At 43.1% G+C, this 23,808-nt stretch overlaps 1 protein-coding gene across 2 annotated transcripts in view; it reads left to right on the forward strand.

Annotated features, from left to right (window-relative positions):
• The first annotated feature begins 6,850 nt into the window (after nucleotides 1-6,850).
• TM9SF4 (transmembrane 9 superfamily member 4) overlaps nucleotides 6,851-23,808 on the forward strand; it is a 56,628-nt gene continuing 39,670 nt past the window's right edge. The window contains exon 1 of one of the 2 annotated variants that reach the window (XR_009558998.1): nucleotides 6,851-7,045. Coding sequence is in view for 1 of the 2 variants with exons in the window: in XM_030830945.2 (XP_030686805.1) it covers nucleotides 7,031-7,045 (15 nt within the window). In the remaining variant the exon portion in view is untranslated. The remainder of the gene's footprint in view (nucleotides 7,046-23,808) is intronic. The other variant, XM_030830945.2, reaches the window with a different exon arrangement.

The following is a 23,808-nucleotide window of genomic DNA, read 5'->3' on the forward strand; positions in this document are numbered from 1 at the left end:
TTAGGGACACATAACTCCCTGGAATGAAGACTACATTTCCCACTCTTGCAGCAAAGTGTGGCCACGTGATTAAGTCCTGATCAATGGGTTGTAAGTGGAAGTGTGGTGTAGCATCTTCCAAATTCCTTTCTTAAAAGACAACTGATGTGGTCTCTTTGCCTCTTATTTTTCATCTCTTCCTCTATCTTTCTGCCTAGAATGTACATGTGAAGGCTAGAGCTTTAGCTGGAAGCTTGGACCCTGAGGAAAATAAATTAATTCTAGGGATGACAAAGCTGGATGAAGCTTGATTCTCTGAAGATATTTGAGGCACAGCTGCCATATCAGCTAAGACAGTCCTCCCCAGACTTTTAACTTTACAGGGTGTGACAGGCACTGTTGGTATCCCTTAAAGTGGACTGGATTTTTAGCTGTCATCTGCATCACTGTGCCTGAGAGCTCTTTTTCTAAAACTGCAAAAAGCTTCAGCTACCAGTGTTCCCAGAAGGCCAAAAGTTCTAAGGAATTAACACCCTGTGGGATCAGTCCTCAACTAATGACTTTTGGGAGGTGGTGTATAAATCCCCCAGCTCCCTTGCCCCTTGGGTAGGATAACTGAGGTGAGTGTTTTGCATTGTTTCCCAGAGTTTCCCCACAGAATTAAGCTTCAGTTAACCACGATGGTAACTTGCTTGACAACATATGCTTTCCAAGTATAGTTCCAACACGAATGTGGGTTGATAGTTTCATGTATATTCACGAATCAGGTGAAAATGAAATAATGAAGGCGTACATCAGAACTTCACTTGTTATTCAATGATATGAGCAACTTCTTTGCTGAATAAAGTAAGAGTTTCAAATGCTATCACATTTTTGTGCTAATCACAATGTAACAGCTACAGACATGATATTCTGAAAGTTTAGTCTGCATAACTGACACTTTCTCCATCACTTTAAGTCTAAGCTGGGGTTTGGCAAACTACATTTTATTGGAACACAGCATGCTCATTATTTACTCTTTGTAGCAGCTTTTGTACTACAAGGCGGGGTTGAGTAGTTGTGACACAATCACATGGTCTGCAAAGCCTAAAATATCTACCATCTGTCCCTTTACAGAAAATTTTTGCTAACAAAGCAAAAACTCAAGTCCTGATTTGTAGCATTTGCTGATTTTTGTGGTGTAAATATCCCCACCATGGCCAATTTTAAGCTACCATCCAGAACTGTATTGTGGCTTTCATGGGGCTTAGGCAGTTTTGCCTTTGTAGGACACTTCCTTCATAAAATATACATTTTATAAATATCAATATAAATATTTTTATTTATAAACATAAATTGTATTGAATATAAATTGCAGTCAACCGCTGCATTGATATAAAAATGAATACACTGGGAATTCCCTGGCAGTCCAGTGATTAGGACTTGGCGCTTTCACAGCTGGGGCCTGGGTTCAATCCCTGGTCAGGGAACTAAGATCCCATAAACTGCGCAGCGTGGCCAATAAATAAATACATACATAAATAAGTAAATAAGCTCTTTTTAAAAAATATGCTAATATTACATATGAAAACTTTTACTTCAACACCAAAGTTCATTTTTGCCTTCTGATTTTATTTTGTGCGGTATGCGGGCCTCTCACTGTTGTGGCCTCTCCCGTTGCGGAGCACAGGCTCCAGACACGCCGGCTCAGCGGCCATGGCTCACGGGCCCAGCCGCTCCGTGGCATGTGGGATCTTCCCAGACCGGGGCACGAACCCGTGTCTCCTGCATCGGCAGGCGGACTCTCAACCACTGCGCCACCAGGGAAGCCCTTGCCTTCTGATTTTAAAAGGAATTAATTTCTTTTAAACATTTTGTGGACCCTAAAAGTATGTTGGGCCTTGGGCACTGTACCTACTGTGTTAATGGATAAACTGTCTCTGCTACCAACCCAAAGTCACTGAATACAGAGCTGGGAAGAGATGTGTAGCAGCACATGAAATAACAGTATTTCTGTCATACACATAAAATAGATGTAAATAAAATCAAGAGCTTAGCAAATAATAAAATCTAGTAAAATTATTAGGAAATGAGTTTTGAATATTTCATACTTTTGTTTTTAATACCACTTATTTAATTTTAAATGTATATAATTTAATTTTCAATAATGCCCGTATTCAACAACTGGCTCACAAAATTTCTGAGAATTTAACTATCAGCTCTTGCAAACAGTAGAAGCTGGCTTCTGCACACCATTGCCTTCTGGCATCCCTTTACCTCCCAGATAAAGTACTTTTGCTTGAATCCTTGTCTCAGAGTCAGCTTCTGGAGAAAAGCAAACTAAGACAGAGAAAAGTAAGTGTTCATCTTGTTAAGCCACTGTTATTTTCCAGGGGGGCGGTGTGTGTCTTCCTTGCAGCCGGATCTATTCCCAACTGACAGAGTGAGGCCTAAGATTAATTCATAATGCAAGCATTCAACAAATATTTTTTTGAGCACATACTTAATAGGGACACAGTTGGGAACACCATAGACCCAGTGTAGGCTTTCATGGAAGAAGGACAATAAGAAATAACCAAAGTATCTGTGTGTGTGTGTACGTGTGTGTGTTCCCAACTGTGTTGGGGGGGCAGGGAACAGCTCTCTGAGGTGACAGTTGAGCTGAGACCTAATCATGAGAAGGAGCTAATTACACAAAATGTTGAGAGAAGAATATTCCAGAGAGAAGGAATTGCAAGTACAAAGGCCCTGAGATAGAGATGAGCTCGGCAAGTTCCAAGTAGGTCTGTGTGGCTGGAGCCTGGTGAGTAAAGGGGACAGTGTAGGAGTCAAGGCCAGATCATGAAGGCCCTTGCAGGCCATGGTGAGGACTTGGGATTTTCTGTTACCACAGTGGGAATCATTCGAGAGTTTTAAACAGGGAAGAAGCAGTTGATTCTTGTTTTTTAAAAGATGACTTTGATGGTTAAATAGATATTAGAGGTGACAAGAGTGAGTGTAGAAAAAAATCACCCCAGATGCCCAGGGGAGAGAGGGGAGGGTGGCCTAGGCAAGGATTGCGCCATGGTTTGTGACAAAATGACCCCCAATGAATCATGCCTCCTTGAACTCGTGCCTGTGTGTGATCCCCTCCCACTTTGACTCTGGACTGATCTTGTAACTTGTTTTGACCAACAGATTGTGACAGAGCTGATGCTATGGGATTTCTGAAGCTTAGGCATTAGGAAGAGGCTAGCAGCTTTTGCTCTCACCCTCAGGGACCCCTGAGGCCACAATGTGAAGAAGCCTAGGCTGCGCTTGTTGAGGATGAAAGACCATGTGGAGAGAGAGGCCCTTCTGATAGTCAGCACCAACCTCCCAAATATATGAGGCCACCTTGGACCCTCCAGCCCCAGTTAAGCTGTCAGATGAGAGCGTATGAAAGATCCCAGTTGAAACCATCAGAATTTCCCAGATGGCCAACTTACACAATCAAGGGAAATAATAAATCATTGTTGTTTTGAGCCACTAAGTTTTAGGGTAGTGCGTTATGTAGCAATAGATAACTGACACCACTGTGAGAAGGACATAGATTAATACATCCTATCCTTTTCCTTGGAGATATCTAAGGATCGGATTTGCTTCCTCTAAGCCCAGCCCCACCCTCCAGTTTTCCTTGGAGAAGCATTTTTGCAGGTGTCTGGAACTACATGCCTCGATGCTCCTATAAGATCCCTCTAGTTTGGGTTTGGTTTTGTCTGTCTATCTGGATGTACAACGGAGGCATGGACTTGACTCAATGGATTTGAGTCAAGCCTTATCCCCCTTCTGATTTGCTGGGTTACGTTGTCCAAGTTTCTCAACTTATCTTTATCTTAATGTTTCCACCATTCCAGAGATAAAAAGGCAGGCCTACTGACCTCAAAGTAATAACAGCAAACATGTATATAGCACTTACCATGTGACAGGCACTATTCTAATCTTTTGACATATATTAACTTATTCAGCCCACATAACCATCCTACGAGGTAAGGTCTTTTATGATCCATGCTCTACAGATGAGGAAGTTGAGGTTTAGAGAGGTTAAAAAACTTGCCCATCTTCACACCCATTAGCATGGTTATTATTAAATATAACAACAACAACAGAAAATAACAAGTGTTGGTGAGGATGTGGAGAAATTAGAACCCTTGTGCATAACTGATGGGAATGTAAAATGATACAGCTACTGTGAGAAATAGTATACCAATTCCTCAAAAAGTTAAACATAGAATTACCATATGATTCAGCAATTCCACTTCTGTGTGTACACCTAAAAGAAGTGAAAGCAGGGATTTGAACAGATATTTCATAGCAGCATTATTTACAATAGCCAAAAGGTAGAAACCACCCAAATGTCTTAAGGAATAAAATTCTGATACATGCTACAACATGAATGAAACTTGAAGACATTATGCTAAATGAAATAAGCCAGACACAAAAGGACAAATATTGCATAACTCCATTTATATGAGGTATCTAGAATAGGCAAATTCATAGAGACAGAAAGTAGAATAGTGGTTACCAGGGGCTGAGGGGAAGGTATAATGCAGAGTTAGAGTTTAATGGGTACAGAGTTTCAGTTTGGGATGATGAAAAGTTTCCCGAGATGGAGGGTAGTAATGACTGCCCAAGATTGTGAATGTACTTGATACCACTGAATTGTACACTTAAAAGTGATTAAAATGGTAAATTTTATGTGATGTATATTTTACAATAAAAAAAATTAAGGGAAAAGTGAAATTTGCCCATACCATGGAGCTGGGGGGTGACAGAGATGGGATCTAAACCCAAGCAGTCTTACTCCAAGATTCTGATGTATGTATGTTACTAAAGGAGACTGGGTCATGAAAGCCCTATGGGAAAAACAGAAAGTATGAGGGGAAAAATGGAAATACTGAGGAATATGCCATTCATGGAACTTTGGTCCTTATCAGTCATCCTTCTTCAGGCATCCAGAAATGGTGGGAAACACCCAGGATTCAAGCTCCAGGAGAACTGATTGCAAGTTTGGAACCTATGGCTTACTAGCTATGAAACTCCGGCAAATTTCGCCCCCCCCCAGTCTCTCAAACTTCTTCCCCCTTGGGGATTTATCTGTTGTGCTCTTCTTCAGGATAGTTGTGTGGGTCACAAGAGTTAATAAGTGTATGTTTCAATTATCTATTGCTGCATGAGAAACCACTCCAAAATCTAAAACAACCGAGCTCAGCTGGGCAGTTTTTTTCTTCCATGTAGTGTCAGATAAGGTTATGCATGTGGCTGTATTCTGTTGGCAGTTCAGCTAGGGTTAGAATGTCCATGATGACTCCATTTGTATGCCTAGTGCTCAACTAGAATTTCCAGAGTAACTTGAGGAGATGCCTGGGCCTCTCTCCCTCTCCATGTGGCTCTCCAGCTGGGTAGCCACACATCTTTAGACCCAAGATGATGGAAACAGAAGCTGCCAAGTCTCTTAAGGCTTAGACCCAGAACTGGCAGCGTCATCTGTACCACATTCTATTGGCTAAAGCAAATGATGTGGCCAGCCAGATTCAAAAGGAAGAGAACAAGCGTCTACCTCTTGGCGGGAGAAACAGTATGCTCACAAAAAGATGGGAAGACTTGTTGGCAGCCTTCTTTGTCTGGCATTCCACCATAGTGGTGCTTGTAGGTGGGCAACAGAGTTCAACTGCCCCCTGCCAAGAGGTAGGATTAGATAAGAGAGTCTTATGAATAGTTTTAGCATAATGCTAAATGCTGCAGCACACAACAAATGTTCAGTAAGTGATTATTATTATTAACCATTATTATTCTTTTGTCTTTTTAAAATTAATTAATTAATTAATTTTTGGCTGTGTTGGGTCTTTGCTGCTGAGCATGGGCTTTCTCTAGTTGCAGCGAGCAGGGGCTGCTCTTCGTTGCCGTGCGCAGGCTTCTCATGTTGCAGAGCACGGGCTCTAGGCGCGCGGGCTTCAGTAGTTGCCACACGCGGGCTCAGTAGTTGTGACACACGGGTTAAGCTGCTCCGCGGCATGTGGGATCTTCCCGGCCCAGTGCTCGAACCCGTGTTCCCTGCATTGGCAGGTGGATTCTTAACCACTGCGCCACCAGGGAAGTCCCACCATTATTATTTTTTTACAACTTTTCCTAACGGTTGCAGATAGCACTGGTACTGTATCCACCTTACAGTGATACATGGACCAAGAGAACTTTCAGGTCTCTCCCAATTTTAACTCCACAACTCTTTGGGTGTCCTTTTCCAGCTACTGGAAACTGAGGCTTAGGAACGATGAGTGACTTGCCTCGAGTCCCACACTTAGGTAAGTAGCACATGGTTAAGTCCACATTCAAAGATGTTTCCCTCCATTAAAGATGCTGCTTTTCCTTCATTTAATTAGTGTATTGTGTTGGGCACCTAACATATGCCAGAAGGAGTATACATAAGAGTCTAATGACAATTATTTATTGAATAATAGTATGTAACATTATGTCATTGGATCCTCATCATAAACGTATGATGAAGGTATTATAATCATCCCCTCTGCATTTCACAGATAAGAATGAGGCAGAGCGAGGTTAAATAAAAGGCAGGATCCTACCCACATAGGAATTATATTTTATTGGAGAGGATATAGGATATTCAAGCAAGTAATTAAATATATAATTACAAATTATTCTGCTAATAGAACCCTGGTACCCATCCCACTCACCCATATCAGGGGCCTCAGGTAACCCTGGCAACGGGTCTTCCTGCCAATAGTAAAAATGGAGTCCACAAAACAAGTGCGTTTACTCACACCTCTATTACCCACAATGCAGTGTCAAGAGTGGGAGGAGCAGGCTCTGCCAGGAGTTAACATGGCTCCCGTAGTTACACCATTCTCTCTTTTCACCTAATCAGCGACCTGACTCCCCAGACCAAGCTACCGATCAGCAGCTAAGTCTTCTTTGCCCCTCCACTCACCGCCACGAAAGGAGCAACTGAAGGCAGGCAGCACCTTGCGGAGTTTAACTCCGTAACCAGGGAAACACTACTTCCGCTGACGTCACTACGACGACACGTGGATCCAAGATGGCGGCTGCGATGGTGAGTGAAGGAGGCTCCGGGAGCCGGAGATGGAGCGGGGCCCTCCGGGAGATCCCAGGACTTTCCGGCGTCCCATGCCTGGCCCGAGCCACCTCAGGGACTCCTAGTGCAGGCCTGAGGGACATCCCTGACAGGACTTGACTCCCCCAAACTCCCCCTCTCCGGCCTTTGCCCCGCACTCAGTCTTGTCAAGGCCCGAAGTTTTGGGGGAGGCACTGGGTCGGAGGAAAGGTCTCAAACACCGCCTCCGTCGGTTCCTATTCTGGCTTTGGTCTCCGCATCCTGTGACTCCCATTTCCCAGTTTTCACTTTCCAGCCCTGATCTCTCTGAAGAGCCCCCAGTTATTCCCACCTTCGCTCCTCCCTCTCACGTCCAGACCCTGCTCTCTCCGCCTCCCCACTGTCTTGACCAGTCCGCGGATGCGTCCTCACCTCTGACCAACCTTCCAGCCCAAATACTGTGTCAGATCTTTTCCAGAGCCCTGTCTTCACCTGTACCCTCAGCTGTTCCCACCGCGCACTTGTCTTGACTGCCGATACCCGGAAGCATGCCTTTGGCCCCCCCCATCCTCCATCCCCAGATTCTTCCCTAATCATTTCTCCTGTCTTCTCTCAACTCCCTGCCTCTCTCATAGGGAGCTTTTATCCCACTGGTTTTCAAACTTAACTGTGCATAAGACTCGGGGTGTGTGCTTGGAGGTTGTTAAAAATGCAGTTTCCAAAGATTCTAATTCCTTAGGGCTAGATGATGCCCAGGAATCTGCACTTTTATTAGCACTGTAGCGATTATGATCGAGATGGTCTGTAACTACGTTTCGAAAAACACTGTACCAGCCCCGCCTGCCCCCCTCCCCTTCCCGTGCCCCTACAGGATGAAGCCTGTGTGTGAATAAGGGTATGTGGATAAGCTGTGCCTGGAAAGTGGGTCAGAACTTGCTGGCTTCTGGTACAGAACGCTGGAAGTAGATCTATGAAGGACTGGCCCTTTCTTCTTCCAGAAGCTCGGCTCACATTCTGCTTGTCAAGAGACCAGAACCAAAACTAAGTCACTTAGTCCAGAGTGATTGTCTGGGTGTTCCTGTATGTTGCTTCCTCAGCAGATAATTGCATCCTGGGAGTGCACACAAAGGGCATTTGACTTTAGTAAAGAAGATTGTTGTTTAAATTCTTTGGTGTTGATTTTCTCCAAACAAGGGTAGGATATTGGCTGATAACAAATTTCCCTCCTTCTGTTAACCAACTGATAAATTATCCTTTTTGTTTAATAAAGAGATTCCTTGTTTAGAACCTCAGAGGTCAGGTAAAAGTCTTCACAGTCTTGCCTGATAAAAATCCCCAAAGTGGTATGTTGAAACGCATTTTTTTTCTGGGCCACATTCAGAACAAGAATGGCATAAGAACTTAACAGGAAAAGTCACACCCGCTTTTACAAAAGTTCAATAAAATGGCATTTATTGCATTGCACTGGGAAATTCCTGCCCTGTTCTGAGGTTTTTAAGAGGTAATAAGTTAACATATTTCTGGTACACATTTATTTAATCAACAAATATTTGAGGGCCTGCTCTGTGCCAAGACCTAGAGATGTTCTGGTGAATTAGAGGGTCAAGGTCCCTACCTTCGTGGAGCCTTTCTAGTGTGAGGAGACAGGCAGTGAGTAAGTAAACAAATACATGAACAAGGTAGTGTCAGGTAGTAGTAAGTGCTGTGAAGATGGCAAGGTGAAATGGTAGTGATTGGGGGTGACAGGGTGATGCACCTGCTTTGCATTAAGTGGTCAGAGAAGTCTTCTCAGAGAAAGTGACATGAGTTGAGACCTGATTGACAAGAAGGAACTAGCAATGCAAAGAGTGTTCCAGGTAAAGGAAATGGCAAGCGTAAAGGGCCAAGGTGGGAAAGAGTATGTTTGAGGAACATAGAAGGCTGGAGGGACTGAAACATGGTGAGGAGTCAGGGTGTGGTGCAGAGAATGATACAAGAGGAAATGGCAGAGAGGCAGGAAGAGCTGTGTTTGTAGAAGCATGCCTATAATTGTGGTGGGTTGTAGTCTACAGTTTACAGTCTGTGGACTGCATTTTGAAAGACTGTTCTGTTAGGTGCTTCGCCTTCCCATCCTCTCCAGAACGTTACATTAAGGGAGCCGGCTTGTTCTCAGCCTGCAGAGAAACAATGGAAAGGAGTTTGGATTTTATTCTAAGGACAGTGGAGAGCACAGTGATTTCGTGTTTGTTGTGTCACCTGGGAGTGTCGTCCTGTGCTTTCATGAATACTGTAACTGATTTCAAGAAACTGAGGATGTAATGTATACAGTGACCCACAGAGGCCATTTTAAAGAGTGCACGTGAGAAACTTCACGTTTGATGCAATGGTGAAAAGGCATGGAAGCAAGTTTATTACAGGGGGATATGTGTGACAGGCAGAGTGGGCAGATGGACTTGAGCTTGGTCTGTATTAAGCACTTTATTACACGCAAGTCAGAACAGTCCCCACACCCTCGTACACATAGGTTGTTGCACAGCTGTTGGGAATGGAAGTGTGTGGATCTGCTTTGGGGTATCTGGGTTTTGAGGCAAGTCATACAAGGAAAGAGGAAGTGAGCTAATAGATTCAGTGACCGTGGGAACATGCTGGGTTTTGGTTTATTCTTTTGTTTTGCAAGTTAGGGTTGTGGACGCAAGTTTCAAGTGGTATTTATGTGTTTCTCCCCCTTCCCCTCCTTAGTGATTGGTTCTTCTTCCCCAGGGGTTGGCTGCCACCTCCCAGGTCTGTGTTAGCACAATGGGGTTTCCTGAACTTCCTGCAGCATAGGAGTAGGTGGCTGGTGTAAACCGAAGCTCTCTAGTTTTCCTGCCTTCCTCCTGCCCTGGATTTAGACGACTCTATAAAGTTACAGGATACTGAGTTGATCTAGCTGGGTCTGAGGTGAGAAGCAGGCTCATGTCTCACTCCTTATGGAACTCTTGATCATATGGAATATGCTTTGGGGAATATTATTTTCATGGAACTTGGGAAATGTCCATTGAATGCATTTGTAGGCATCTCAGGAGTCTAGAAACCTCCATTTGGAGAATAAAACTCTGTGTATTTCTCTCACATAATCATTGTTTATACTGTTTTGGGTTTTATCTTTTTCCCTTTTTATTGGAATATAATTCATATACCATAAAATTCACCCTTTTAAAGTTTACAGTTCAGTGGTTTTTAGTATATTCACAAAGTTGTGTAACCTTCACTGCTATCTACTTCCAGAACATTTTCATCACCCTATAAAGAAACCCATTAGCAGCCACTTCCCACTCCCCCTTTCCCACCAGTCCCTGGCAACCACTAATATACTTTCTGTCTGTATAGATTTTTCTTTTCTGGACATTTCATATAAATGGAATCAAACAATATGTGGTGTTTTGTATCTGACTTTTTTTTTTTACATGGCATAATGTTTTCAAACGTCATCCATGTTGTAGCATGTATCAATATTTCATTCCTTTTTATGGTCAAATAATATTCCATTGTATGGATAGACCTCGTTTTGTTTATCCTTTCATCCGTTGATGGACTTTGGGATCGTTTCCACTTTTTGGCTGTTACGAATAACACTGGTATGAACATTTTGTGTACAAGTTTTTGCGTGAACATAGGTTCTCAGTTTTCTTGGGTATATACCTAGGAGTGGAACTGCTGGGTCAGTTCTCACTGTTTTGAGGTTACTTGGGTTTGATCCAGTCCAGAGGCAGGGGAATGGCCAGAATGACCTCAAGGTTCCTTTGAGCAGATGGAAGCAGTGCTAGCCAGTTCCCCCCCGCCCCCCGTCCCATCCCGCACTGGCCCCCCCAACCCAGTCAGAAGCACAGGAGCCGTTTTTAGTGGTGGAATCTGGATGATAGAGGCCTGGAACAAGAGGCAGGAGGCCTGGACTCTGCTACCAGTCCTGTGTGTGACAAGTTGCTGTCTCCCCTGGGCCTCACATGTGGATGGGCATCAGCCCATTGAGGAAAGAGCACTGGAGCAGGAGTCAGCAGCCGGAGCTTAGTCCCAGCACTGCCACTGATCCACCGTGTAGCCTGGGGCAGATTATTTTGGCTTTTTTGGTTTGTTTCAACACATGTCATATGTGAAATTAAGATTTAGACTTGAGGATTTCTAAAGTCTTGGTTGAAAATTTTGTGGTTTACAGTACTTGTATTTAAGGTGATTTTTGCTAATATGCCTATAAAATCAGATTGATTTTTATTTTTCATGACCATAATCCCTGTGGTCTTCCCAAGCGGCTGTCTGTTGGTTGTGTTGTCTGCTCTCTCGAGTTGCTCCACCTGGCACATGTTCTGCAGGAGTCACTGCGTCTTTGGAGCTGAGGCGCCGACACCAGGCCTTGGTACAAATGTGTTTCTCTGAGGAATCCCTTTAAAGGAGTGCCCTTAATCCCCTCAGGAAGTCCAGAGAAGGCAGAGATGGCATTAAGTTGCCTCTTGGTTTCTCTTTTACAACTTGGACAAAAGTTCCCCTTTGATCTCAGCATTAAAGAAGCAGGTCACAGAATGTTGGAGAAGGTTGAGTTTTGATCTCTGGGCACTGGCAGGAAGGTGGGAAGGACCCAGGATGAACAGGGCCATCTGGCCGTAGACGAATGGTAGGAGCCACCTACCACCCCAAACCTGCTTTGATCCCTGAACCATTTGCTGACACTGGTAGTTCCCAAGTGGGGCACGGCTGGGGACACCACGACTTCTTGGTTCCGTCTCATTCCTCTTCATTGCTTCCTTCTCTGCCCCCTACCATGATTTCTCACCTATGCCCGAACATTAAACTGACAGACCTCCCAGGGTTGAAGTCTGAAGGTTTTGTATTCAGAGGCTATGCTAAATGCTACTAGCAGTTCTTAAAAAACAAAATCAAATCACAAATTGGAGCTGAATTCGTAAGCCAGTTTGGAAGGGAGTCTGGGTGTCCTGGCAAGTCACTTAACGTCTTTGGGCCTCAGTTTCTAATGAAGTAGATCAGATGCTATAAATAGACAGTTTATGGACCGCATCTTCATATGGATTTGATTGGGGTGGTGGGGGTGGAGGATGGAGATTGGCAGGCACAGGACTTTAAATGTTTTCTAATTAGTTGCCAATATTTAATAATTGGGAGATTTCACATTACAAAAACTCTAAAGTTTCATTTTTTCTTGAAAATTTGGGCCCAAGTCCCTCGTCAGGAGCATTCCCCATGCAGGACCCAGTTTGTCATTTTCTCTTCCACTCCCTCGTGTCCTGTTCCTTCCTTCACCATTTAGGTAACTTGCCTGGCCCCTCTAGGTGGTTGAACTTGCAACCCCTGAATGAGGTGGTCTCTATAACATTTTTCCTATTTTGACATTCTGATTCAAAAGCAATATGAAAAGGTGTGGTAATCCCCTATGTTACCTAACTTTGAAGGGGAGATTTCTGCTCACAAGATACATTTCAGTTGATAAACCATAGGCTCATCCATTATTCCGTCTAATCCTTACAAAAGCCCATTTTACAAATGAAGAAACTAAGGCTTGGTCTAAGGACCTGGGCTAGAATCTGACACTCTGATTGGTTTTATGACTTTGGTAAAACTATTTGCTTCTTTAAACCTGTTACTTTAAAAACATTTTTTTATTGTGGTAAAATAGACATAACATAAAATTTATCATTTTAGCTATTTTAAGTGTACAGTGGCATTAAGTACATTCACATTATTGTGCAACTGTCACCACCATACATCTTTAAAGCTTTTTCATCCGGGCTTCCCTGGTGGCACAGTGGTTGAGAGTCCGCCTGCCGATGCAGGGGACACGGGTTCATGCCCCGGTCCAGGAAGATCCCACATGCTGCGGAGCGGCTAGGCCCGTGAGCCATGGCCGCTGAGCCTGCGCATCTGGGGCCTGTGCTCCGCAACGGGAGAGGCCACAACAGTGAGAGGCCCGTGTACCGCAAAAAAAAAAAACTTTTTCATCCGAATCGGTTTCCTTATTTTTACCTTTTTTTTTGGCTACGTTGGGTCTTCGTTACTGCGCGCGGGCTTTCTCTAGTTGCGGCGAGCGGGGGCTGCTCTTCGTTGCAGTGCGCAGGCTTCTCATTGCAGTGACTTCTCTTGTTGTGGAGCACGGCCTCTAGGTGCGTGGGCTTCAGTAGTTGTGGCACGTGGGCTCAGAAGTTGTGGCTCACAGGCTCTAGGGCACAGGCTCAGTAGTTGGGGCACACGGGCTTAGTTGCTTTGCGGCATGTGGGATCCTCCCGGACCAGGGCTCGAACCCACCTCCCCTGCATTGGCAGGCGGATTCTTAACCACTGAGCCACCAGGGAAGCCCGGTTTCCTTATTCTTAAAATGAGGATGATACTCTCCTCAAAGGATTGTTGTGATGATTAAATGAAATATGAGATGAACATGCCTAGCGCAAAGAGAGCTCTCTGTAACTTTCCTACTCCATGGTTTGAAGTCTTTAGGAGACGAACCACCTAGCCTATTGCTTGGGCTAACTGAGAGTCCTTTTACAAATACCCAGGGGGAGAGGGAAGGTCAGTGCATTTTTTATGTTTTATTTCTGCACTTGCTAGCCTCAAGGTTTGGGTCTGGTTGTCTTTTGCTTGGTGAGGGTAGTTACTAGTTTCACCTGGACTTCCACAGCCTGCTGTGGGTTGTTCCCTACCCCCAAAGAACAGTTTTGAGTCTTTTTGTGTGTCTCTGCTCAACAGCTATTCTGTGTCTTTGGGCTCTGAAATAAAGGCTACATTTTCAGTCTCCTGTGGCTAATTTGGTTCTGGTTTGGTTTTTTTGCTTGTGTGATTGTTTTGGTTCATTTGTTTGTTTGTTTTTCTTCCTGAGGTCTTTAGCTGTCCTTCATGTGTGGTTGAATTCTTAGGGAGCTTTAACTGATTAGGTAACTGATTTCAGTTAACTGTTTGCAAACTGTGCCCCAAAGCCTTTTTCTTTGTTCTTCGCAGCCCTGGGGAGCAGTTACTGAGCAATCTTAAAATGGTGACTGTATCTTTGAAAAGGAAAAAGAAGAATCTAGCTTACTCTTAAGGGAAGGTGCTGCTTTTGCAGCGGGAAAGGCATGGAATAGAAACCAGGAAGGCTGTTCAGATTGGCCAGACTCTATCTCTAGGTGATGCTGTTTATGGGAAAGACGACTGTAAGGCAGAGGGCTCCAGAAAACAAAAGGTTAACTTCTGCCCACAGAGAAATATGAGTGAATGAAATAATTTTCAGTTCTCAGGGGAAACTTCCTATTTTCTTTGGAAGAAGTTAATTGTTCATACCTTTCAAACTGGGTGGTGCAAATTTGGGCGGGGGGTGAGGGGTGATTTTTGGTCCTAGTAGTCCTTCATTGGGCTGTTGTTTCGGAGAAAATTTTCTGCGTGCCCAGCCCCCAAGAATAAAGTAGATAGGGAGGGCAAGACCTTGATTCTTAGGCCTCTCGAGCTTTATAACTTTTCAGGTCACCCATATCTTTGCCAGTGATAGGGTGTTAGATTACAGCACAAGGGCTTCTAGATTGCCATCACCTTGTTCCTTGACATGCTGCCTTTGCAGTCTTGTGACTTGGAAACCAAGTCAAGCAAAATAACGTTGAATGGACTGGTTCACCTCTCCTAGGACTCTGCTCCTTTCATGGCTCTGAACTTGCAGCAGATGTTTCCTAAATACTTAATTGGCTTTTCAAACTGAACCTCATGTGAGAGTTCCTGTGGTGATCAATTAAAAATTAAAGGAAGATATAAAGGAATTTCCCAAGAAGCAGGTACTTTGCTTCTCCCTAATTTCCTTACAGAAATGAAATATGGGTCAAACATCCTCTATGAGGCTATCAGGGCTACAGAGGTAATTAAGTCAGATAATCACAAAAGTTGGAATGGGATCCAGTACAGGGGTCTTTATCAAGGGCCCGTGAACTTCTAGGTCCTTTGATCCTCTTGGAATTATACATCAGATTCTGCATTTCGGAGTGTTTTTTTCTGGGAGCAGCGTCTGTAGCTTTTTAAGATTCTTAGGGGGATTTGCAACACTTTCCCAAGATTAAGAATTACTGATCTGGTCTGGTTACCCACACACCTGGCTTCAGAATCTCCTCTGCATCATTCTTACCTTGTAGCTCCCATTTTCTGCACATCTTTGGGGGAACTTGCCCATGTATTTTCAGAGGCAGCCTTCCCCTTCTTAAAGTGTCAATGTATTTATTTTGAATATAGGTGATCCATATACTTGGGAAAAAGTATGAAAGCTATAAATGAAAAGAAAGTCACTCAGCTACCCCACCATCCATTCATCAGGTGTAGTCTTTGATTTTTAAAAAAATGTTTCTCCAGAACATCTTTATGCACATAAAACGTCTATTTTTAAAAACCTTTTGTTATAAAAATTTTCCAACATACACAAAAGTAGAAGAAATAGTATAAAGAACCTCTGTAACCCATTACCCAACTTCAGCAATTGCTATTATATTGCCAAACTTGTTTTGTCTATACCTCCCCCTAGTTGATTTTTTTTTCTTCAGGTTTTTGAAGGTATCATTTAACACCATAAAATTACCCATTTTAAGTGTACAGTTCAATAATTTTTCATATAGACTTATACAACCATCTTCATAATGACACAAAGTTTTAGACATTTCTGTCACCCCAACAAATTCCCTTACAGTCAAGGGATTGACACTTGCAGCCAATAACACTGTTCCCACAGCCAGCCAACCACTGATCTGCTTTCTGTCTCTATAGATTTGCCTTTTCTGGGCATTTCATGTAAGTGAAATCATGTAGTACATAGACTTTCACATCTGACTTCTACCTAGCATAATATTTTTGAGGTTCATCCATGTTGTAACATGAATTGGTAGTTTTTATTGCTGAATAGTATTCCATTGTACAGCTATACTACATTTTGTTTATCCATTCACCAATTGATGGGTGTTTGGGTTGTTTCCAATTTTGGACTGTTGTGATCAAAGCTGTTAGGAACGTTCATGTGCAAGTCATTGTATGGACATGTATTTCCTTTTCTTTTGGGTAAATGCCTAGGATTGGAATTACTGGATAGTATGGTAAGTTTATGTTTAACTCTTTAAAGATACTGCCAAACTTTATATATTCTGGATGCAAGTCCCCTATCAGATATGTGATTTACAAAGGTTTTTCTCCTAGTCTGTGGCCTGTTTTTCATTTTCATTTCTTTTTGTTTGTTTGTTTTGCGGTACGCGGGCCTCTCACTGTTGTGGCCTCTCCTGTTGCGGAGCACAGGCTCCGGACACGCAGGCTCAGCGGCCATGGCTCACGGGCCCAGCCGCTCTGCGGCATGTGGGATCTTCCCGGACCAGGGCACGAACCTGTGTCCCCTGCATCGGCAGGTGGACTCTCAACCACTGCACCACCAGGGAAGCCTTTTTTTTTTTAAATAAATTTATTTTTTATTTATTTATTTTTGGCTGCATTGGGTCTTTGTTGCTGCACGCAGGCTTTCTCTAGTTGTGGCGAGCAGGGGCTACTCTTCGTTGTGGTGCGCGGGTTTCTCATTGCGGTGGCTTCTCTTGTTGCAGAGCACAGGCTCTAGGCGCACAGGCTTCAGTAGTTGTGGCACGTGGGCTCAGTAGTTGTGGCTTGTGGGCTCTAGAGCGCAGGCTCAGTAGCTGTGACCCATGGGCTTAGTTGCTCCACGGCATGTGGGATCTTCCTGGACCAGGGCTCGAACCCGTGTCCCCTGCATTGGCAGGTGGTTTCTTAACCACTGCACCACCAGGGAAGTCCTCATTTTCTTAATGATATCTTTGAAGTATAAAAGTTTTAAATTTTGATGAAATTCAATTTATCAGTTTTTTAAAATATAGGTTGTGCTTTTGTATCTAAGACATCTTTGCCTAACCCAGGGGCACAGACTTTCTCCTAGAAGTTTTATCATTTTAGCTTTTATGTTTAGGTCTATGATCTATTTTTTAGTTAATTTTTGTATGTGATGTGAGGTTCCTTTTGCACGTGGTTACCCAATTGTCCAAGTACCATTTGTTGAAAAGGCTATCCTTTCCCTATTGAATTGCTTTGGCAACTTTGTTGAGAGTCAATTTACTGTAAATGCAAAAATTTATCTCTAGACTTTTAATTTTGTTCCATTGGGGTTTTTTTGTTTTGTTTTTTAAAATTATTTATTTAGGGCTTCCCTGGTAGTGCAGTGGTTGAGAGTCCGCCTGCCGATGCAGGGGACACGGGTTCGTGCCCTGGTTCGGGAAGATCCCACATGCCGCGGAGCGGCTGCACCTGTGAGCCATGGCCGCTGAGCCTGCGCGTCCGGAGCCTGTGCTCCGCAACGGGAGAGGCCACAACAGTGAGAGGCCCGCGTACCGCAAAACAAAACCAAAACCAAAACAAAACAAAAAAAATTACTTAATTAATTTATTTTATTTTTGGCTGTGTTGGGTATTCGTCGCTGCGCACAGGCTTTCTCTAGTTGCGGGGAGCAGGGGCTACTCTGTTGCGGTGCACGGGCTTCTCATTGCGGTAGCTTCTCGTTGTGGAGCACAGGCTCCAGGCGCGTGGGCTTCAGTAGTTGTGGCACTCAGGCTTAGTAGTTGTGGCTCGCGGGCTCTAGAGCACAGGCTCAGTAGTTGTGGCACACGGGCTTAGTGTATTACACGCCATGTGGGATCTTCCCAGACCAGGGCTCAAACTCATGTCCCCTGCATTGGCAGGCGGATTCTTAACCACTGCACCACCAAGGAAGTCCACGTTCCAGTGGGTTTTATGCTTATCCTTACCACACTGTCTTGATTACTGTAGCTTTATAATTGCTTAGAAATTGGTAGTGTAAATCCTCTAGTTTTGTTCTTTTTTGAAGTTGTTTTGGATATTCTAGGTCCTTTGTGCTTCCAGGTAAATTTCAGGGTCAACTTGTCAGTTTCAACAAAAAAGCCTACTGGGATTTTGATAGGGATTGCACTGAATCTATAGATTAGTCCGGGGAAAATTGCCATCCTAACAATATTGTCTTCCAATCCAGTGTGGAATGTTTCTCCAATTGTTTAGATCTTCTTTTGTTTTTCTTAGCAATGTTTTGTAATTTTCAGTGTACAAGTCCTTTTTGAAAACTTATTTCTAAATATTTTATTCTTTTTGAAGTACTGTGGATGGAGCTATTTTCTTTTCTTTTTTTTTCTTTTTTTGGTCACACCGTGCAGCAAGTGGGATCTTAGACTCCTAACCAGGGATCAAACCTGGTCCAGTAGTTAAGACTGCCAGGGAAGTCCCTGCAATATTTTCTTAATTTTATTTTTGGATTGTTTGTTGTTAGTGTGTAAAAATACAATTAATTTTTATATATTGATCTTGTAGTCTGTGACCTGGCTCAACTTGTTTATTAGTTCTAGTTGTTGTTTTGTGGATTTCTTAGGATTTTCTAGATACAAGATATGTGATCTGCAGATAAAAGCACTTTTACTTTTTCCTTTTAATCTGGATGACTTTAATTATTAGCTTTAGTGCACATTATTTGCATTTATAGAACCGTGTTGAATAGGAATGGGAAAAGTGGACATCCTTGCCTTGTTCCTCTTCTTAGGGGGAAGCATTCAGTCTTTCATCAAGTATGATGTTGGCCATGGGTTTTTCAAAGCTACCATTTATCTGATTGAGGAAGTTCTTTTTTATTCCTAGTTTGTTGAGAGTTTTTATCATGAATGTGTGTTGGATTTTGTCAAGTGCATTTTCTGCATCAGTTGTGATGATTGTATAGTTTTTGTCCTTTATTCTATTTATATGGTGTATTACATTATTTGATTTTCAGATATTAAGCCAACCTTGCATTCCTGGGCTAAACCCCACTTGGCCATGATGTGTAAACCTTTTTATATGTTGCTGGATTCAATTTGCTAATATTTTGTGAAGGATTTTTCTGTCTGTGTTCCTGAGGAATATTTGTAGTTTCCTTTTCTTGTGATGTCTTTGGCTTTGGTACATTCTTTTAACAAATTTATTTAGACAAATGATATTATGCTATACATACACTGCTGTGCATCTTTTTTTTTCAACTTAATATCTTATGTTGGCAGTATTTCATAATAATTCTACCTTCCATTTAAGTATATATTGTGCTAAATTGCCCTCCCCAAATTTACCTATATCTAGTGTATTCAGATTTTCTTTAAACTTTGACTCTGAAAGGTGAAAAAGATGTCATTATTTTCATTTACAGTTTTTAGATTATGAATGATGTTGAGCATCTTTTTGTGTCTGACCATTTGAACTTTTAAACTGCCCATTCTTTTTTTTTTTTTTTAATACTTCTTATTTATTTATTTATTTTTGGCTGTGTTGGGTCTTCATTGCTGCGTGTGGGCTTTCTCTAGTTGTGACGAACGGGGGCTACTCTTCTCTGTGGTGTGTGGGCCTCTCACCGTGGTGGCCTCTCTTGTTTCGGAGCATGGGCTCTAGGCGCGCGGGCTTCAGTAGTTGTGGCTCACGAGCTCTAGAGCACAGGCTCAGTAGTTGTGGTGCACAGGCCTAGTTGCTCCGCGGCATGTGGGATCTTCCCAGACCAGGGCTCGAGCCCATGTCCGCTGCACTGGCAGGCGGATTCCTAACCACTGCGCCACCAGGGAAGCCCTTAACTGCCCATTCTTATCCTTATGGGTTATTTGTCCTTTATTGGTTTGTAAGAGCTCTTGGTGTATTGAAGAAATTAGCCCTTTGTCAGGTGTGTGGGAAATATTTTTATTCAAATTGTCTTTTTCTTTTTCTATGGTGATTTTTTTTCATTTTCTTTCTTCTTCCTTTATATTCTTTTTCTTAATAGCTTCTGGATTTTGTTTTCTTCTTAGAAAACTTTCCATGTCAAGATTGTTTAAAAGTATAGCTATATTTTCTTCTGATACTGCTCTTATTTCAGTTTCTACATTGAAGTCTTTTCTGTCTTCTCCAATACCAGTTTGGATAGCTCTGTATTTTAATATTTAGTAGAACTAGTATGCCTTCATTATTTTTCTTTTCAAAATAATCCTGAAGTAAAGGATAAGTGTGAAACTGACTAGAGTGATTTGTTTGTTGGTAGTAAAGCATTGAATTGGGGGAGGGGCAAGGAAGACAAAGTATTGGAGAGGAAAAGAATTAGAGAGGGAGGGTAAAGGGAGACAAAAAGCAATTAATCTGTGCCATCAGGTTCTTCTTTGGATACCTCTAATCATGAGGTATCCAAATTATCTCCCAGCTTGGCTCCCACAGTGGGGACAAACTTCTGATCACTCAGCTCTGCCAGGTTTGGTACAGCTGGACTTCCTTTACTCTGCAGATAATTTGCTGTGTGAACACGTCACTTCCCCTCTCTGACCTCCTGGATTACTTGACTCTGAGGTTCTTCAAAAAGTGTCTTTTTTTTAAATTTATTTATTTATTTTTGGCTGCGTTGGGTATTCATTGCTGTACGGGCTTTCTCTAGTTGTGGTGAGCGGGGGCTACTCTTCGTGGTGGTGCATGGACTTCTCATTGCGGTGGTTTCTCTTGTTGCGGAGCACGGGCTCTAGGCGCGCAGGCTTCAGTGATTGTGGCACGTGGGCTCAGTCGTTGTGGCTCGCGGGCTCTAGAGCGCAGGCTCAGTAGTTGTGGCGCACGGGCTTAGTTGCTCTGCGGCATGTGGGGTCCTCCCGGACCAGGGCTTGAACCCATGTCTCCTCCATTGGCAGGCAGATTCTTAACCACTGCGCCACCAGGGAAGTTCCAAAAGATGTCTTTATGGAACCCAACTCTGGGTGGAACTTTGCCTTGTTTTGTTCAACCTTTAGGTTGCTTGGGTTGATGGAATGTCCCATATTTTCAAGGGAATCATGAATTTCTTGAGTTTTATGGGAGGTAATGAGGCTTCTGGTTCACTCTCCTCACTAGGGTAGGGATATCCCCTTTCACCTCCTTCCTTGGTCACCTCCTTCTCTCTGATTTGCTCATGGTTATGGCCTTTTCCTTAGCTAGATAACTCTCTTGTTGGAAGTTTCCTTAGATTGAGCATATATCTCCCTCCTTGCAGTGCACTCATTGGTCCTGCCTTCCGATGCAACCCAGAGCAAAGCCACTCTGCCTTATCAAGCACACACTCTGTGTACTTTACTTAATCCTTACCAGCATCATCACTCAACCGCCCTGCCATGAGTTTAGTATTACTATTTTCTTATTACAAATAAGAAACCAGAGACTCAAAGAGTTTAAAAAACGTGCCCAAAGCCACACAGCTAGGAAGTGGTGGGTCAGGGCTTTGAATTCATATCTGTATGGCCCCCAAAGCCTGTGCTTTTTCCACTACACCAGTGGTTCTCAGAGTGTTATCCCAAGACAAGACCAGCAGTACCAGCATCTCCTGCGGACTTGTTTGAAGTGCAGATTCCCAGGCCCTGCTCCAGAGCTACTGAAAGAGACATTCTGGGGGTTAGACCCAGGAATCTGTTTTAATAATCCCTCCTGGTGATTTCCTTGCCTGTTCAAGTTTCAGAACCACTGCCTCCCATTCTGCTTCCCCACCTGGCTGCTGCTTCTGTTCACATCTGACCAAGAATTTATAGATAATTTCTCTAGGGCTGGACATTACTATGTCTCTGGAGCAGAAACGTGCTGCACACACACACCTTTCCCCCGAACACATACGCACGCGGACTTGGTAACCAGAGTCATTTTTAAAACTGCAGATATGATGTATCTCTTTCCTACTTAAAGTTCTTCAGTGTCTCCCCAATGCACTAAGGAGAAAGCCCAAACTCCTCAGTGTGGCTTTTGTGTGATGTATCCCTTACCCGTTTTCCAGTCTCCTGTCTACACAGACCTAGTCATGCTTGCTACTCACGTGAACTAGAAATGTTGTCATCACCTGGGAGCTTGTTAGAAATACAGAATCTCAGGCCCCACCCCAGACCTGCGGAATCAGACTCTGCATTTTAATAAGCCCTCCAGGTGATCTATATGCACAGTAAAGTTTGAGAAGCACCAGCCTACACCTCACCTGCCATAAACCCCTTATGGTTGCCCCAGGCCTTCGTGCCTGTGTTTTGCTCTTTCTGGAACACTTCTCTCTTCCCTCTCCTTTCCCTTCAGGCCCTGGGTAGGCTTGAGTTCTTAGATCTGCACCCCATCCCTCTAAGACTGGGCTTGTTGCTGGTCCTGTGTACTTCTTAGCCTCTTAACTGATAGGACAAGAGACTAGGCCCTCCATAGCATCTGCATCTGGGACCTAGTATTGCCATTGGCTGATGACTTGTCTCTGTCCGCCAGCTGGCTGAAAGCTCCTCGTGGGTGTGCATTCTGTGAGGCTGGCACAGTGCCTGACATATAGTAGGTGTTCAATGTAGTGAGCTGATTTCTGTACTGGTTAGAGCATGGGCCTTGGAGTCAGACTGCTTGGGTATAAATCCTGACCCAACTAGTGTTATACCGCCTCTCTGAGCCTCAATTTCCTCATCTCTGAAATGAGAATAGTAAGAGTCTCTATCTCATAGGATTGTTGTCAAGATTAATTGATTAACTGGGTTATTGCATGAAAAGAACCTAGAAGTGTGCCTGGCACATAATCGGTATCCAGTAAATGTTAGCTGCCATTGTTATCATCTTTTAATGCAACTCACCTGCCTGAAAAGAGCATACCTGTTCCTGTACATTCTGATCTTGGGCAAGTTATATAATCTCAGGGTCTCAGGTTAATTGGCAATCATCTGGGAAATGGTGATAGAAATCCCCAGGTAGTTAGTTATAGTTGCCAGAATCGTGCAAGTCAGTGTTTGTAAAGTGCTTAGCACAAAGCAGGGACTTGGTAAATGGAAGGAAGGGACTGTTTGTGCCACAGTGCCTTGTACCTACTTTTAGGTGCTCAGTGACTCTGTGGCTTCTTGTTACTTTTTAATGTTGTTTTCCGCTAGGGTGAGTATTTTCTTTGTTGTTATGTCTTTTTGTTTGTTTGTTTTTTGTGTCTACTTGCTCCATTGGTTTGAGACTTTGGAACAAAAGGGTATTGAAGTCTTTCAGGATTTGCTTTTCATTCCTCTGCAACCTGAGCTCTCATGGAGCCCTTGAGTTCCCCAGGGCAGTGTCTCTCTGCTAAGATTGGAGGATTCTGTTTCAAAAGAACTGGAGTAACTTCTTAGATTTAATTGGCTTGATAACCATAAGAGATTGTAATCCTCTGCCCTGGCTTCACATCACATATCAGATAAGGCAAAAAGTCTGGACTCTGGCTTCCTAGGAAGGGAAATTTAGAACACATATATATTTAAAAAAATTTTATTGACGTATAGTTGATTTACAATGTTGTGTTAATTTCTGCTGTACAGCAAAGTGATTCAGTTATACATATATATATATTCTTTTTCATATTCTTTTCCATTATGGTTTAACACAGGATATTGAATATAGTTTTCTGTGCTATACAATAGGACCTTGTTGTTTATTCATCATATGTATAATACTTTGCACCTGCTAATCCCAACCTCCCAATCCTTCCCTCCCCCACCCTGCCTCCCCCTTGGCAACCACAAGTCTGTTCTCTATATCTGTGAGGAGTCTGTTTCTGTTTTGTAGATATGTTCATTTGTGTTGTATTTTAGATTCCACATATAAGTGATATCATACAGTATATGTCTTTCTCTTTTTGACTTACTTCGCTTAGTATGATAATCTCTAGATCCATCCATGTTGCTGCAAATGGCATTATTTCATTCTTTTTTATGGCTGGGTAATATTCCATTTTGTGTACATGTGTGTGTGTGTGTGTGTGTGTGTGTGTACACAGATACACACACACACAC

The sequence above is a fragment of the Globicephala melas genome, chromosome 15, assembly GCF_963455315.2.
Source record: "Globicephala melas chromosome 15, mGloMel1.2, whole genome shotgun sequence".
In the NCBI taxonomy this organism is placed as follows: Eukaryota; Metazoa; Chordata; class Mammalia; order Artiodactyla; family Delphinidae; genus Globicephala; species Globicephala melas.